Source organism: Leuresthes tenuis, unplaced genomic scaffold (assembly GCF_036924035.1).
Source record: "Leuresthes tenuis unplaced genomic scaffold, fLeuTen1.0.hap1 SCAF_21, whole genome shotgun sequence".
NCBI lineage: Eukaryota > Metazoa > Chordata > Actinopteri > Atheriniformes > Atherinopsidae > Leuresthes > Leuresthes tenuis.
In genome coordinates this window covers 30,074,000-30,092,802 of record NW_027325375.1, presented here as the reverse complement: position 1 = coordinate 30,092,802, position 18,803 = coordinate 30,074,000, and the positions used below count along the sequence as shown (strand labels likewise).

Genomic DNA, 18,803 nt, shown 5'->3' with positions numbered 1-18,803 from the left:
GACATTAACAAGATATGCCTTTCAAATATCATGGCCTTTGGGACTGGGTCAGAGTAACTATTTATAGAAGGTCAAGGCTTTATGATAGTGTGGCTCGCCAGAGTGATAACTGAGAATAGAGTGGGTTGCTTCACCACAGCTCAGTTTGTGTCTGTCGCTGCTCCAGGCTCTTAAACAGATGTGATCTACACACACACCCCGGATTACTGGTTTATAACTACTTACTTATGGCACGTATGATTGTTAGGAGAGACAGCTATGGTAAAAGTGAGACTTAACCAGTGGGGGAGAGTCAGAACACATTCATAAATCTTACTGAATGCTGGTCAACGAGAGTTTATTAATGATGAGATTGAATGATGCTTAGTATCAGTAGTCAGCTCTGTGAGTGTCATATTTATCTTTTATAAATCTTAAAAATGAGAGAAAATAGTAAAAATTCCTTCAGGTGAAGAGTTTGCTTTGATGCAACTGATTGAGAATCATTAATAAAGTAGAGTTTTTTTCTTTTTTTTATGATTGTACAAACTGTAAATGATATTGTAATGTTATAAGATGCATAAAATGATTATAAGATCATGAGATGTTCTGCAAAGAAAACACAATATGTCCCAACTGGACCTTTGAGTTATTCATGAGACATCCTGTGGCCTCAGCATTTGGCACCTTTTAGCCAATCTAAAGAGCCCACTCCACCCTCTGCTTAATATTCATGTCGTGTCTTTAAATTGCCGGCCGTGAGCCTGCAGTGTGGGTTCCTCTCCTGCTGTGTATCTGGGCCTTGCTGTTTACGTTTTCCCAGACTCAGAGTGCTGAGCTGCAACAACTTGTGCCGCTATGTCTAAGCCTTTGTCCGACCATGACAGGAAGAAGCAGATTTCAGTGAGAGGCCTCGCCGGCGTCGAGAATGTCTCAGAGCTGAAGCAGAACTTCAACAGACATCTCCACTTTACACTGGTCAAGGACAGAAATGTGGCAACCAGAAGGGATTACTACTTTGCTCTTGCACACACAGTGCGAGATCACTTGGTTGGCAGGTGGATCAGAACCCAGCAGCACTACTATGAGAAAGATCCCAAAGTAAGTTATAGTGAATCTGCACCAAGACTTACAGAATGTGAGCTGCCATAAGCATACAGTATTTATCACTAAAGATTTATTGTTGAGGACTTCAGACCTTCAAGATGCTTTGGGAAGCTGTTGCATTGGAGTACTTTGCTTTATATGTGACATAAGTTTTGATCTTGTATCGTCTTCTGGAATAATTCTGTATCATGAAAAAGCACAAAGTGGCCTGAAGAACATTCACTCATGATTATATAAATATTTATTCAATGCTTAAAGGGGTTACATAATCCAATCATTATCTAAATGAATATAAGCAGTCATCATGGCTCCTTTTATTTATTCTATGACCCATTTAAGGGGCTTGTTGAGCAAACTCCTCCTTTAACGGCTACAAAACTGAAGAGATGTTGGTGCTGCATAATGATGCACAGATAAAAGATTTGCCACAGACAACAATGAGCACTCTGCCAGCTTTTTTACACTATTTTTACACTATTTTACACTATTTTCTCCGTTTTTATTAAGCTATTGCATAATCAGCGTGTGGTAGCTTGAAGTTAAGCAAAGGATATGTGCTTCTTCCCATATTCAGCCGCATTTTCAGCAGGCGGATGGTGGTGTGATGCCATGTCATGACATTTAAACTTCACAGAAGGTTCTTAACACTCTGCTGGTATGCTGTCCTACTTACAGTGTGTTGAAACATTAAACGTTCATTGGACCTGCTGCTCCTGGTCCATCTGACCGCAGAGCACGTAGCCCTCACTGGGGTCACATGAGCACATGCCTCCAAGGGCATCCGAGCTCAGTTAAAGCTTGATTTCAACAATAGCAGCGGCGTTATCCGACAGCAACGGAGAAAAGGAACAGCGCTCCGATTATATAGCAGTAAAACTGCAAACTGGTTGAATGATGTCACAAAAAATTCTGTGTAATTTGAGTAGAGGGTTCACTCTCATTCCTTTCACTTTGCAGGAAGAAAAAGTTATTTACAGGATCATTAATAACCCTGCTGAATGCAGATAGGGATAATCTTTCTTTTTCTAATTGAGGAAGAAACCCTCCATCTCCCCATCAGCTCAATCTAACCATTAGATTCTCTCATTTAAGTGCCAGAGCATTTATCTCAAGAGGGAGACCTATTACAACAAGGTAACGGCATCAAAATGTTTAATCAAAGGTTGAACGGGTGCAGGCATAGACTCAGAAACTATGTGACACCTTCTCCTGGTACTCTGTACTCAAATGTTAAAGGTGAAAGCAGAGGAGGGTTGGGGGGGGGACATCCAAGCTAATGCCATGCTACGTCATAAGGATAAGATATTCTATAGTTGCCATAACAACATAACGATGGATTTTCAGCCAGTGGTTTAAAGCATTGGAAATAAGAACAGAGACCATCTGAAACATAGTCATATATAATTCAAGAAACCCTGTTTGTTATTAAAGAATAAGGCTCTGACCCTTGTACTCATTATCATTTATCTGAGCCGTCTGCCTCTCCCTGGACTTGAACTCGAACTTGACAATGAAAGGTTATAGGGCTCTGGCTGACCTTTACAGCGACCTCTACAGGAGCTATTTTTGCACGGCCCAAAATGTTTGTGTTATGTAATACCCAAAGCAATCTGTTCCGCAGTCCCCTCCCTCTCCTCTGCCTGTGCCCGTCCTTCCGTGTCAGCGGAGGGAAAAAAAAAGGAAAACATCTAAATGGCAAAGGCTAAACACTGGCTCAGGTGGCACATTTATATGCGCTCCCAACCATGAAGCTAAATCATGAAACCTGAAGATTTCTTTGACAGTCAGGGCTGGGTGTTATTGTGACATTTGGCATATGATTTCACAGGTTTGTGGTTTCAGTGCCTGATCCGTACCCACCATGCAGCTGTGAGGACCTTTCTGCCACCCTGACTATGCATGTTACTAAAATAACTCCAGAAGTTGCTCCTTTGTTCAGTTTCACAAAGATTACAACATGTCCCCCCTGTCTTCCAAAACTGCAGCGTGTTTACTACATCTCCCTGGAGTTCTACATGGGCCGCACCCTCCAGAACACCATGGTAAACCTGGCACTGGAGAATGCCTGTGATGAGGCCATGTACCAGGTGAGCCGAACAGAACCAAACCATGGTAAAAGTGTGAAATATCAGTCAACAATCCCCTTTGATTGGCTTATGCTTGTCCTCTGCAGTTGGGTCTTGACATGGAGGAGCTGGAGGACATGGAGGAAGATGCTGGTTTGGGTAATGGTGGCCTGGGCCGCCTTGCTGGTGAGCAACTTTTTACCCCTCGACTCGAAGAATGCGTTACTTGTAAGCGCTATAGTACTGATCCGTGCTTTATGTTTTCAGCTTGTTTCCTGGACTCCATGGCCTCACTGGGCCTGGCAGCCTATGGTTATGGCATTCGCTATGAATTCGGCATCTTCAATCAGAAAATCGTCAATGGCTGGCAGGTAGAAGAGAAGATCAACTTGTAGTTTAAGGGAATAGCTGATAGGATTAGATTCCTCCGTCATAACTGTGACCCAGTTCTATGTCTGGCTAGTGTTCGTGTCTTCAGTATAAATACATTCTGGTGTCCAGGTTGAGGAGGCTGATGATTGGCTGCGTTATGGCAATCCCTGGGAAAAGGCCCGTCCTGAGTACATGCGACCCGTTCACTTCTATGGGAGGACCGAGCATCATCCGGATGGCGTTAAATGGGTGGACACTCAGGTGAACACATCATTTCAAGTGAATTCTGATGTTAGCGTGATGTGGCGCCATACATAATCAGAAATTCTGTGTCTTCATGTGGTGGCATCGGCAGGTTGTTCTGGCTCTGCCATATGACACACCTATACCAGGCTACAGAAACAATATCGTCAACACCATGAGGCTGTGGTCTGCAAAGGCGCCCTGCGACTTCAACCTGAAAGACTGTATGTGTCTGGCAGGGATCGCACTTTTTAAAACATGCATTTTCAGAACTGACTCAGTCTGATGGGGTTTGTGTCTTTTCTGTGTTTCTTTTTAGTCAATGTCGGCGGCTACATTCAGGCTGTTTTGGACAGAAACTTGGCTGAGAACATCTCCCGTGTGCTCTACCCCAACGATAACGTAAGAAAATGGAACCACGACAGTATAAACTGACTGACAAACCAGGCTCTGACTTGAGTGAATGTCGATGTCTTGCTGTAGGAGAGTGATGGAGAGTGTGGCCCCTGTATGACTTGATAGAGCTTATCAGCTGAGAGATGGACTTCCATGAAATAGACCTAAACTTACGTCCTTTCTGTTCAGATAGAGCCACTGTGTGCTATCACAATTTTTTCCAAAGCTGCCCTTTTAAATCTGACTTAAGACCTGACCACCGGGTGCTGACTTTCTGAAGGCTCATGGAGCAGGATTTAAGAGATAGCCATCTAGCTTGAGCTGTAACTCATTGCAGGTCTGGTAATTTATGTCTCTGCATGTGAGAGCGGAAACCCTAATGGACCTTCTGGTTTAGCCAGTGCAGCTGTGCAATGCTGCATGCTGTTGTCAACGATATATCCAGAGCTGATGAAGCAATAAGTTACATATTAAATAAATCAAAATAGCAACTAAAATCCAAAGGTTCATATTTTTATATGCAGCAATAAAAATGTGAACACCTTTGGGGTCAATTTAACGCTGAGGTCATAATCTGCATTAAACTTTCCTTTAAATAACTCTGATAGATACATCATAACTGAATGTAAACTTAATCACTGGAGTTCTTGTTATCAGTTATGAAAGAGAGTATTTATCTTCAGTGAAACATCATTTTCAGAAGATAAAAAGACGTTCAATGGCTTGCTTTTTTAAAAGAAACGCACACTAAGTATGATATACAGGACTGTGTGCATCCGTGCTACTAAAGCTGGGAAATAATGCTTTCTTTTCACATAAGGCTTTGGTAATTATCATTTTTTTTATAGAATAAACGACAGCTTACGTTGCAAGGCTGTGTTTTATGCATATAAAACTCTTTTCAAGTTTGCCCGCTGAACAAATATGTGTCTTTATGCACAGTTCTTTGAAGGGAAGGAGCTCCGTCTGAAGCAGGAATACTTTGTGGTGTCTGCCACCCTGCAAGACATCGTCCGCCGTTTCAAGGTCTCTAAGTTTGGCTCCAGAGAAATCGCTCGCACAGACTTCAGCAAACTGCCTGACAAGGTGAACAAAAACAGACTTTCCCATGATGATCTCTCAGATTCTTCATGAAAGTGCCCCCGTCTGTGTGTTTCAGGGGCTTTAGTACATGCTGTAATTCTGTTCAGGCTCTTAAACAATGTTCTGCACATCTAGGTTGCAATCCAGCTGAATGACACTCACCCAGCCATGGCTATTCCTGAGCTAATGCGGGTGCTTATTGATGAGGAGAAGCTCGACTGGGATAAGGTAGGAAAGAGCAGCCGTGCCTTATTCCAGTTTAAGATAGTACTTTTATCTCTTTTAGGTGTGACAGCTCATACCTGACTTTGCTTAGATGATATTATCGGACTGTTAGGGTTGGAATAAGTGCGGCCTTAACAGTTGTCCCCCTGTGGATTTTCAGGCCTGGGATGTGTGTGTGCGCACCTGTGCCTACACCAATCACACGGTCCTTCCAGAAGCTCTTGAGCGCTGGCCGGTCGACCTGTTTGCCCATCTTCTGCCCCGTCACCTGGAGATAGTCTATGAGATCAACCGCCGCCACCTGGAGGTCAGTGCCGCACACTGCAGCAAGCCGTCATTCTTTTCCCAGTTTTTAATACGAGTTGCATACAGCAGCCTCTTTAAGTCTTACTTTTCATAGATAATCCAGCACAGCTCCAAAGTTTTGTGTAGTTAAATATTAACAGCATCACCTCTTATCATTACCGTCTCTTTGCTTTTTATCTTCTTGGTAGGAAAAAACAAATACAAGCTGAGGGCATAGAACAATATGAAATGACATTTGAAAGAATTAAAGATAAAGTTGGGATAGAAAATAACAAGAGACAAAAAGAACAATATGTGCAATGACAATATTTTATGCACTTGTCTGATTTGGAACAGCATTTAGGTTACCATTGTGCAAGGAAACAATGAAAAAACCTTTTAAAATGCAAGAAATTACCTGAGAGATTGGCACGCGGTAACAACAAAATGGTGAAATGAACTCCCACGTTACAGGTGAAAGGAGAGAGAAATATCTCTGACAAGAGGTGGTGGGCAGATTCGCACGATAAATTCGCTTTCATCTCAAGACTTTAATCTGAGGGAAAAGGTCCTGCTGCTGGTAGCTTGATAGTTCTTTAAAAATAGCTGTGCTGACCTTCTGTGATGTGACTGGCTCCACTACGGCAGCGAGAATAATAACAAGCATATGGAATTGTGTGTTTCTTTTAATTTTGCAGAGAGTTGCAGCCAAATATCCAGGAGATCTTGATCGTCTCAGCCGCATGTCCCTCATTGAGGAGGGTGGACAGAAAAGGATCAACATGGCTCATTTGTGCATTGTGGGTTCCCATGCTGTCAACGGCGTGGCCCAGATACACTCTGACATCCTAAAAGCTACAGTGTAAGTCCCCAAAATAGACAGCATTTTGCCTGGAACATGGTGGTTTGTTAATGCTGAAACCAAACTGATGGGGTTTTTCGTTCCTACTAACAAAGTCCCACCTTAAACAGAAAGAACCACACAAAGAGATCAATATAAAGTTCAGATTTTGCAAAAGTCGCTGCTTGTATTCAGCCACAGGTGCATATGTGTCTAAGCAACCAACAACAAACTCCGACTCCCTGCAGCAGCCTGGTTTTATTCAGAGATAAGAAAGGGGGAAGAGCTTTACAAAAACAAAGGGTTTTATAGAAAATTCAGAACGTAGTCGTTTACATATGCATTTACGTATGGAGGCACATCTGCCAATTACAAAGAGATATATCAATAAACTAGTGTGAATCAGCCATTGTTGGTTTGTAGTGTAAACTCGGTTGACCTCTGGAAGACTCCGTCCTGAATCATCTTCCTTTGTTCACAAGCACCCTTATTACCTCACCACATGACTGGAACTAAATGCAGTATATGTCATATAGGACATGTATAGTAAAGCGTAATAAATGCAGTTAAAGCATAGCAATACAATTAAAGGCACAGTAAGGTAATTGTAACACAGGGTATACCATGAGATAAGTGTTAAAAACCCTAACACAAACCACAGAATATAGAGCGTGTGTGAAGCTGCATTTACAATGTAAATCACTAGCCTCTGCAGTTTAATGTGCTGCTGATGATGATCTACGTGTTCTGATATGTATGATGCCTCCAGTTTCAAGGACTTCTATGAAATGGAGCCGCACAAGTTCCAAAACAAGACCAACGGCATCACTCCTCGCCGCTGGCTGGTTATGTGCAACCCAGGGCTGGCTGAGATCATCGCCGAGGTCGGCTGAGAGAATTCAAACGCACAAACAACACAAAAGTCAACATAAGGCCACACTCTCTTTGAAAGTTGTTCATGCTTGTGTTCACTTGGCTGTTTGTTGCTCATCAGAAAATCGGTGAGGAGTTCATTCGTGATCTTGACCAGCTGAGGGGTCTCACCAAGTTCGTGAACGACGAGGCTTTCATCCGTGACATCGCCAAAGTGAAACAGGTGATGTGTTATAAGTTAAAAGCCATATAAGACACATTTAACTAGCCACACACGCTCATTTTTCCACAACTTATCTCATGCAGCAGTTATTTTCCAGAGAGCCAGACTGCAGAGCTGCTCGTTCCTCATGTTCAGTTCACAATATTCACAGATGCCTCTTCACAAGCAGTCGACACATTGTGAGGGTTACCACTCCACTCCTTCTGTTGATAGCCACCACACTGCCATGGCCGCTGTCCTTGGGGCCTCCGGAGTGCAGCGCTGTATATATAATAGCACCCAGATCGAAACGAGCACCATCTGGATATCAGTCTGGCACGAGTGTGTGGGCGTACCTCAAGGCCTTAAGCACAATGCTGCATCTGACCCACAGGAAGTCGGTCCCCAGACTACCTGCTCAGCACCTCAACATTCAAGCTCACACAGTGTTTGAACTGTGGTTTCAGCTCATTTGGTTCTACACTAATCTCCAGACAACAGCTCCTCAGACAGACAAAAAGCTCTTAGATACAAGTAGCGACAGGCTTTTTCTGCACGGAGATGATCCATCCGGCTGTTTCTCCGTGCGTCACAATAATGATTCACTTTCAACACTTCAGTCTCTCCCTGAGATTAGGAAACAATTAGAAAGGAAACATCCTTGACCCACAGCCCTCGGCAAGCCAGACAGTCAGCAATCAGTGCAGAAAGGTGTCGTCACAAGTGAAAGTTCAGGAATGAATTTCCTTCTGCATTTTGCCTGCATGGTTGTGCTGGTACCCTCCAGCATGGTTGGTTTACTATCACATGCAGTTTACCACACAAGTTCAATCACTGTGAGACTTACTCTCCCTTTTTCACACCAAACGAACGCTTTGATCATGCAGGAGAACAAATTGAAGTTTGCCGTGCACCTGGAGGAGCACTACAAAGTGAAGATCAACCCCAACTCCATGTTTGACATCCAAGTCAAGAGAATCCACGAGTACAAGAGACAGCTCCTCAACTGCCTGCACATCATCACCTATTACAACCGTAAGGAGAAATTCACAAAGTTCAGATCATGTGAAGGAGTCTTTGCAGCTTAGCTCAGTTTTTTTAATCTCTGTCAGGCATCAAGAAGGAGCCCAACAAGCAGTGGACTCCAAGAACTGTCATGATTGGCGGAAAGGTTGGTATTCAAGTCAGAAAGCTAAAAAAAATCAGCCTAATTCAGCTGAATGTGTCTAACGGCACCCGTCTTGCAGGCTGCTCCTGGATACCACACTGCCAAGATGATTATCCGTCTGATCACAGCTATCGGTGAGGTCGTCAACAACGACCCTGTGGTAGGAGACCGCCTGAAGGTCATCTTTTTGGAAAACTACAGAGTCACACTGGCAGAGAGAGGTAACTTCCAAGTCATTGCAGAGCATGAAATGACAAACAAAGTGCATGTTGGAGTCATCTATCCCCCCGCTTCCTTCATCCTGCAGCCATCCCAGCAGCCGACCTGTCAGAGCAGATTTCCACAGCCGGCACCGAGGCCTCTGGCACCGGCAACATGAAGTTCATGTTGAACGGCGGTCTGACCATCGGTACCATGGACGGCGCCAACGTGGAGATGGCGGAGGAGGCCGGAGAAGAGAACTTCTTCATCTTTGGCATGAGGGTACACGACGTTGATGAGCTTGATAAGAAAGGGTAAAGGATGACACCTTGCATCTCTCACTTTGCTTTAAGATGATATGCTGGTCAGTTGTACTCTAGTTATTTGACACTGACATAATCCAATAGGAAGGAGAGGGAGATTCATCCTTGCATAGTTGATTACATCTTTGCATACACAACCAGAGTCAGGAAATCCATTTGGGGAAATACCTCCAAGACAGGCCAACTGTCAAGTCTTTTTTAGATCAATGCAGTGAGTTCCATGCACTCTGACAATCCAGCTGCTCTGCAGTCGTGCACAGGTTTGGGTAATGATCTCTTTCTTGCTCTCTGCCCGTTGGTGCTCCCAGTCTCAGATGTTTTGCCCACACATGCTGAGGTTTTCCGTGCTAAAAGGTGTGGCCCTGGGGAACCTGGTGCTATTTCTGTATTTGCACGGACTGCTGCTCCCTTGCAAATGGGCGCAGCAGTAAATACTACAGCAATAAGCTCCTGTTTTTCTCAACGTGTTTGTTGTTTATTTCTGCTTAGATACCACGCTCAAGAGTACTACAACCGGATTCCAGAGCTTAAACAGGCTATTGACCAGATTTCTGGAGGCTTCTTTAGCCCAAAGCAGCCTGACCTGTTTAAAGAAATTGTCAACATGCTGATGCATCATGACAGGTACAGACACATCTAACATTAGCAGCCTGAGGCGCAAACATGCACACACGCAAACAAATGAAAATGTGTGCAAACCTGCATGCCAGTGCAGAGGAAAAACAACCAACTTGTTTTATTCTGCTTTGATACAGCTTCGCGTCTTTATTGCTCAAGCAAATTGCATTGTTTTGTACAGGTTTAAGGTCTTTGCTGATTATGAAGACTACATTAAATGCCAGGAGAAAGTCAATGCTCTTTACAAGGTATGCTTTATAAACTAAATGGTTTTAATGATATATCGTCATTATCACTGCTCACTAATCGCTCACTTTGTCCTGACATCAGAACCCCAAGGAATGGACCAAGAAGGTGATCTACAACATCGCTGGATGTGGCAAGTTCTCCAGTGATCGCACCATTGCCCAGTATGCTCGTGAGATCTGGGGCATGGAGCCCACGCTCGAGAAGCTGCCTGCCCCCGATATTTAATGATGAAGCATTAAGCTGTCAATATGACAGCCAGCTTTCCCCACAGGTTTAAACGTCTTCATACCCTGCATGTTAGACTCTGTCATGTCTCTCAAGAAGCCCCCACAAACCTCCATCCACAGCAGTTTCACTGTGTCACCTGCAAACGCAGAGTTTACATTTCAATTCCTGCATATCCAACCAGGCTACAGGCTTGTGGCGCTACGGTCCTCACAGGCGTGTAGGAATTGCTGTTTGGCTGTTGTAAGGTGGATGAAAAAGGCTTTGTGGTGGGCTTTGTATATTTATTGGTGGTATTTTTTTATTCAAAATATATACTCTTGTATTTCCACTCAGACCCATTCTGAATAAAACTTGTCTTAAATACCATAAATTACTTGTCTGATCTTTTGTAGACGTCCCAGTTGTGATGCAAGCGTTTAAAAGAAGAAAAGCATTTGATACTTTAGACCAGCAGTATTTACCCAATAATACACTGTGATTTCAATATCCTTTACCAGGTAAATACTTTGTACTTTAGCTGTAGTTTCCCTATATTTACCTTCTTATTCTGGTGGTAATTACACAAGAAGATGCTTTGAATTACCATATATTTTACCAGGTAAATACTTTGTACCTCAGCTGTAGTTTCAGTGTATTTAACTTAATTTACTAGTGTATTTACCCGAGAATAGTCTATGTTTTACTTGACATTTACCAGGTTAATACCTGGTAATTAGCGCACTGTAAAATATTTTACCAGGTAAATACTTTGTACTTTAGCTGTAGTTTCCCTGTATTTACCTTCTTATTCTGGTGGTAATTACACAAGAAGATGCTATGAATTACCATATATTTACCAGGTAAATACTTTGTACTTTAGCTGTAGTTTCCCTGTATTTACCTTCTTATTCTGGTGGTAATTACACAAGAAGATGCTTTGAATTACCATATATTTACCAGGTAAATACTTTGTACTTTAGCTGTAGTTTCCCTGTATTTACCTTCTTATTCTGGTGGTAATTACACAAGAAGATGCTTTGAATTACCATATATTTACCAGGTAAATAACTGGTATTTCTCAGCCTGTTATAACACCCAACATTTTATCTTTAAAAACGTATAAGCAATTGGAAAAAATTACAATATAGACTAAACCTGAGTTGTTCCAGTAGCCCTGTATAAACAATGCTTTTCCCATATTCTAAATAAAACGTCTTTATCTCACCCTGAAAGAGGAGGTGATGATCGGGGTATTCGGCCAGCTGTAATGTTCAATTTTGCCACAAGATATCACTAAATCACACACGAGCCCTTTAAACTGATTATGCATCAGCTAAACCAGCATTTCTTGCTAAATATGTCAGTTTTCTTGTACAACCAAATCAGAAAAAGTGGGGAAACAGATAAATAAATGAATTTATGATAATTTGCAGTGATTATTACAGTTACCCTTCAAACATTGATATAAATAAATTAAACTGATGAGAAAAAAGGCTGTTGATGCTGTCTATGATAAAGTAAATGTCGTATTCACATTTCCTTCTTTTTTATCTTCACTGTCCCAATTTTTCTGATTTATTTGTACATTATTATGTGTGGAAGTAACTAAAGCAAACCTATGTTACAGTTTTAAGACAGAAGGAAGAAGAGCTTCCAGCTTTCTAATTAATTAAGCCTTTCTTTCCCATAAACATCACTGATTATCATTCCCACAAACCTGAGACTGTTGCCTCTGCAGGAGAAAGCTGTGGCTGATGCATGATGGGAAATATCATCACGTCTATATCAGCTGCTTTAAAGAAAAAGTTTATTTATTCCTAAGGGAATGAATATAAGAAAAAGGCCCAGTTGATGGTGTCATTAAATGCAGAGAGGAAAATAATATATAATAATATAATAAGACATCAGTGAAACACATGTGAAGGTTACAGCTGGGAGAAAACAATTTATTTTATATCGTTTTTAGTGTTTTATTCAAAATAATGGTGCACAGTAAATATGGGCTCCGGTAAAGAAAAACAAGTAGGTAGCTTTGCATGAAAGAAATGAGGAGATGAGTCCATAGTTAAGTGGGGCAGTACAAAAAAAGTGTTTGATAAGGTCAAGGCCCCACAGCGGCCTGAATGTCAACACTAGCACGAGACCCAGTTTAGAGGAAGACAGGACTCTGGCACTATGTTTGTGTGGGCAGCTCTCCAGAGATAGGATGCAGCCAGAGGCAGTTAATCTTGATGCTAGCTGTTATCACAGGCTGTCCCTGCTAACATTTGTTGTTGAGCTGCTGCAAAACAAAGAATCTTAATTCCAAAACAGTGACTCACGATAGCGCCACAGAAAATAGCAACTGTTTAGCATTTTTAGCTAACCTGAAAATTCACACATTCCGATGGCTTAAGTTGAGTCGCTCCGTCCGTTATAACAGTGTTTGGATCCTGAGTGAAAGAACTGTGAGTGGCCTTTTAGAGGAGCTGTTGCTGCCAGATGCAGGTGAGATAAGGGAGGAATGTTCACTGGAGCAGGGTAGACACGCCGCTCTCTGCCCAACGATCCACCGACCCTTCGGCTGTGCTGCACTTTGAGTGTTTGGGACCATAAAACCTGCTTTGCATCAGGCTCAAATGAGGCGTCCCCTGGCCATCATTCTGAGTTTGCTTTGTCCAAACTCCAAAAAGAGTTGGTGGGATCTTACTTTATAAACATCTACTTCTTCTGGTGAGACATTTTATTGAAAACCAGTGTGTAAATGTCTGGGAATTGAGGAGAGCAGCTGCTGAACCTTTAAAGGAGATAATGTTGACTGACATCTGATGATGAGGGTTTCTTTGTCATATTTCGTGTCACTAAATAGTTTCAGTTGATCTTCTACTGTGAGAAGTTTAAAATACCCGCCTCGCCTTTGAAATGTGGCCCCAAACGACAGCAGTGCCTCTGCATCATGGCTCACATGTGGCCTCTTCTTTTCAGTACAGAGCTTTAAGTGGCATTTGACACGATGAACTGTGTTCTGTTTACTTCTGGAAGTCCTCCTCCGCCCATGCATCGTCCAGCGCTGCCTGAGGGCCTGAAGGTTGAATTCAGCATCAATTTTTGGTCTCCAGATTCTCTAAATCTTCAAAGTCTTCAGAATTATACATCAAGAAACATTAATTTTGAAATTGCACCACAATTTAGACCCATAATCATGTTATTCTACCCCCAGTTCCATGCTTAATATTAGTTTATAGATTCAAATAATCTGCCAAAATACACGGTTGTGAAAGTCCATCATTAGCTAGCTAGCTTATTTATTTAAGTAATGTTTAAAATTAGATGCAGATTTACGCTTGTATTTACAAGACAATACGATCTGCTATGTTCAGGTAACTTATCCTTTGTAGATAAACACAAATCGTTCTTTCTGTGGCCTGAAATGAGAGAATTTATGGACTCTGCTGCTGCAGTATCTGCAGGACCAAGGGGTCTTGAAGAGGAAATATTATGCTGTCGTGCCGCTAAAATGACATGTTAAGTATTAAGGTGATGCCCATCGAATTCTTGGAAGAACTTTTAACTTGTGTCTGTGTGTTCAGGGAAGGACCGAGCTTCAGTTTCCAGCCCTAAAGACTGACTTCAGTGACTGATAACTCGGATTTTTCTTTGATAATGTCACAGACCGTGAAGCACAGCAGGCAGATGCAGGCTCGCATCAATAATAGTATTTTATTTATACTATAATTGTGGATAGTCTCTTTTGCAGAGCAAAACAATGGGCTATAAATTCCTAACACACTCTCCTCTATATCTATAAAGAGTGTAGTGTGACTATAAAACTCATCAAGGAAAAACAAAAGCTGTAGAAACTTTCCAAATTAAACCACTCTCCGAATCGTCGGAGGTGTTATAGAAAGTTAACAAGACAAAAACAAAGAGAGACTCCTTCTAATGGAGTTGCTATAAACTTTAAGGATATAAATGAAAAACACTCCACTAACGGAGATACTATGAGCATGAAAAAAGCAACAAAAAGTCACTGGGGTTAAATCTATGGCTATTGAAAAGGTACAACCCACAACTCTATGGGTGACTCAAGACTGTGGTCACTTTGAAAGACAAATTCAACACACTGGCAACAAGGGAAGACGCAGACTAAACGGAAAAGCAAGTTATTTGAAACGAGAGGAATGGTTAATACTTCAAAATAAAACCGGAAGTGACAAGACAAGGTACAAAAAACTAAGAGCGTTTACGAGATCTGACAGATAATGAGCAAAATAAATGTTTAAATGAAAAAAAACCCCAACTTTTGGGCAAATGTGCAGTTTGTTGGGATGTGACTCAGAAGAGCTGAATTAAACTTTTCTGACTAAATGGAAGGGCAAGTTATCTGAAACGGGAGGAATGGTTAATACTTCAAAATAAAACAGGAAGTGACAAGACAAGGTACAAAAAACTAAGAGCGTTTACGAGATCTGACAGGTAATGAGCAAAATAAATGTTTAAATGGAAAAAAACAACAACTTTTGGGCAAATATGCAGTTTGTTGGGATGTGACTCAGAAGAGCTGAATTAAACTTTTCTGACTAAATGGAAGGGCAAGTTATCTGAAGCGAGAGGAATGGTTAATACTTCAAAATAAAACCGGAAGTGACAAGACAAGGTACAAAAAACTAAGAGCGTTTACGAGATCTGACAGATAATGAGCAAAATAAATGTTTAAATGAAAAAAAACCCCAACTTTTGGGCAAATGTGCAGTTTGTTGGGATGTGACTCAGAAGAGCTGAATTAAACTTTTCTGTTGGATGTATGTTTGTTTGCTCTGTGACAAAAGGTCAAAATGTGGAAACTTGCTTCAAACAACCATTAACAGAGGGATTCATGCGGTATCTCAGCTGCGATTACAGCATTTACAGCGAATGAGGGTTTACGGGTGTAATAAACATCGAGATAAGTCATCTTTCTGCCTCTCAGTTCAACAACTCTAAAGTTCAAACACACATCAAACATTTTCCAGCTTCAGAGAAACAAAGAGGCTGGAGAGTTTTTGCTCGTATCAATATGCCACATTCTCCTGTTAGGATTATGTTTTATATAAGTCTGTAAATGTAATCCCAGAAGAACCACTCTCTGTACTTTAGTAACAAAGGCAATGGATTACAAAAAAAGAGCTATTTCCCTCTATGGCCTTATGGTGATAGAAAAGGTTTTGTTCCATTTCTGAGAAAATATCACGTTAGCAATCATTGCTACTAACATCTGCCTTTTGAAACGTTAAATGCTTATAATGTGCTTTTGCTACACTGTCATGCATGATCAAAAATGACAAAAAACAGCTTGTTTTAAATGCACACTTTCTATGGCCAAGCCCCAGAATATATCTGTGATGTTTTAACTATTTATGCCCCAGATCGCTCGCTCAGATCTTCTGAACAAAACCTAATATCTGCCCCCAGAACCCGTTTTAAGACAAGAGGAGATCGTGCTTTTCGGTCCATTGCCCTGCCTCCATGCGCCTGACCAACGGTGCTGACTCTTAAAAGCCAACTGAAGACACTTTTATTTGGACAAGCTTTTAGTTGACTGAATATCCTTGACTTCGTCTGTTTTATTTTGTTCTTTTATTTCTTTTTTACGTTCATAATCCCTGGTTGTTTTATACTTCCTCTTTTATCCCGCTCCGCTTTTTACCGTAAAGCACTTTGTGATTTCTATCTGTGATAAGTGCTCTATAAATAAAGTTGATTGATTGATTGACGTCTATGTGTCTCTTTGCACATAGTCGCCTGCTATGAAATGCTTCATTACCCCTTTAATGACTGTCCAATCAGAGTCCAGTTACACTCACCGTGGTTACATGAGCGCCATCGGATCAGATTTATGGCTAAATTACAATAAAACTGACTTATTCAGCGCATGTAGACACCTTAATCTGACTAAGAATCGGATCGAATTACTTGCAATCGGATTAAGCCCCCGAGATAACTCGAATGCCTGAGTTTTGTTGTTGTTGGTGGTGAAGACGTCAACAGGAAGTGGCTCTATTAGCGATAGCTGAAATGGGGACAGCGCCACCTATGGTACCGGGGTATGACATGCTTTGTGCCAGTGATTCCATTCATTCACCGCCATATATCCAAGGATAATTACCCTCAGATAAGGAGCAGAACTGTAGCTGTAATCCAGTTAATCTCAGCATGCAGACCCACTGAGTGTCATCCATCTAATTCCAGCCCCATCTCGCTCAATATTGTCCAAGATTTTTACCATTTTTAACTGCGGTTGGTAAGTTTTTGGCATTAAATTACTAATTGCTTAGCATTAGATGTCATTAAACACATGTTAAGGCTGAGTATCAAATGCATACAAAACAACAAGTTTGATGTCTTTATGGTGACACTTAAAATGAACTGATGACAGCATCAGGTATCACTTCTCATTTAGGGGACGACATTAGTTTCTCAAAGGTGCGAGTGAGGCAGGAAGTGTCAGGGGATGTTGTTGAGGGTTATGTTTACAAGTCTGCCTCTCAGGGTTGTAGTAGAAGACATTCAGGTTTTCAGGCAGCTCTTTTTTAGCTCAGCAAACGCCTCTGGGCCAGGGAAACAGGTCTGGGTCCTAATTGGTAATCTGTTAACTGCTCACAAGGCGCTTTAAGTCCTCCTGAAGGCACCTATTAAGCCTGATAAATTGGTCTGATCGTGGAAACCATGCTTGTAAACCAGGGCTTGTTGTAGTTTGACATGCAGATAGTCTTAATTGGCACACATATCACATAGATGCTGATATCACAGTACAGTATAATATGTGTAACTTCAAGGGAAAAATCAGGTAAAAAACAGACAAAGCATTCTTTCAGTTCCTGCTCTCGACTGAATTGTTTCTTCTTCAGAGATTTGAGTCTTTGGGAGTTTTAGGTGAGAGTGAGAAGAACAAAAGAAGTGCCCAAAGATGCCATAAGATCAGGGCACTGAAAGGAGAAATTCATTGTTTCACCGCAAACTACCAAATAACGCGTTTTAGTCATTTCTCATTATGAACACATCGCTGTGGGACAGAAAAGCCTCTCGTACTGCAGCTGAACCCTGAGCCCCTGTTTTAACACACTTTTTTATCTTTGTTGTGTTGAGGGTGGACAGTATTTATAATTTAATTCTATATTAAGGTATGAATATGTGTTACATAATAGAAAAAATCATTTCACTTGATCAAACAAGTCTTGTTTCTGTCTACTAAAGTCTACATTAAAATAAACATGTATCATGATATAAAACCTTTAATTTATTTAAACCTGAGTTAATTTACTCTGTAAATCATTATTATTATTATTATCATTAACCTTTGCATCTCTTTCTAACCCTACCTCTGATGATTGAAGAGTTTTTTTTTAAAAAGAAGAAAATAAGTGAGGAAACACCGTCAATAAAAGAATTAAATGTTGCAGTTCAGCCTGTAAATTGGACTGATATGCTTTGGGATTTCATATGATGGACCTGCACAAAATGTAAGGTTAAATGAAAAGAAACAAACATTTTAATCAGTTGTAACAAACAAAAAGAAAGAAATAAAAACAGCATGAATGGATGAATATGTTTGCTTTGAATCCCTGAATCACGAGCTGATGCTGATGTCCTCAGAGGCCAAACCAGGTGTCACAGATATGATCTCAGTTTACGTTCACCTGCTGTGAAAAGCCCAAACATCTGCATCACCACCATTAAATCCACAGTTTCCACAGAATCCACAGAAACACAACATCAATTAAGAAGAAATAATGATCAGTTCCATGAAGGTTAGACCATCAAAACTCATGAACATTGAACTTTTTAGTTATCAGTGATTTTAAAATAAAAACACAAACCTGAAGAGCCAACATCTGCCATCATCTGAAGAAAATCAGCTCCACTGTAAAGCACAGTGGATGCAGCATCATGCTGTGGGAAAGCTGTCCGCAGCATGAAAAACATGCCCAAAACATGCATGTTATGTTCATAGGTTACCGTATTCTGCGCACTCACCTGATTATAAAGCGCACACTTAATTATGGGGTCCATTTCTGTACTAAACCCACACATAAGGCGCAGTATTACCTACTGTTCTCTGATTGGTTTATCGCTGCCAGCACGTGTAGTGCATGTATTACCTCCCTGTGTCAGCGGGAAATGGTCCGACAGTCAAGGACAACATGGTTTTTACACTTTATAAACTTATAATCTGCACATCAGTCTGCATCACCCATCTCAGACTGAAGAACAGGCTCACTGGGACATGGGCAGAAGCATTAATGATGACACGATTCAATCGCTAAGTACGAGTTCGATACAATCTTCGCCCCATTCAGAGTGAATGGCTGGGATCCGCCTGGATTCACACCGAAGGGAGCGACGGATG

The 18,803-nt window shown here is 41.3% G+C and overlaps 2 protein-coding genes across 2 annotated transcripts in view; one reads left to right on the top strand and one right to left on the bottom strand.

The window, feature by feature from the left end:
* cxxc5a (CXXC finger protein 5a) overlaps positions 1-18,803 on the bottom strand; it is a 251,815-nt gene that overhangs the window by 66,163 nt on the left and 166,849 nt on the right. The gene's annotated exons all lie outside the window — the stretch shown is intronic.
* On the top strand, positions 743-10,829 carry pygma (phosphorylase, glycogen, muscle A). Its single transcript, XM_072374726.1, has 20 exons — positions 743-1,080; positions 3,072-3,173; positions 3,260-3,338; positions 3,420-3,523; positions 3,654-3,785; positions 3,880-3,991; positions 4,087-4,169; positions 5,106-5,249; positions 5,382-5,474; positions 5,632-5,778; positions 6,455-6,618; positions 7,367-7,481; positions 7,592-7,693; positions 8,560-8,707; positions 8,785-8,843; positions 8,920-9,061; positions 9,148-9,355; positions 9,854-9,988; positions 10,164-10,230; positions 10,313-10,829. The coding sequence occupies exons 1-20, from the start codon at positions 838-840 to the stop codon at positions 10,454-10,456; spliced, it is 2,523 nt and encodes an 840-aa protein (XP_072230827.1). The 5' UTR covers positions 743-837; the 3' UTR covers positions 10,457-10,829.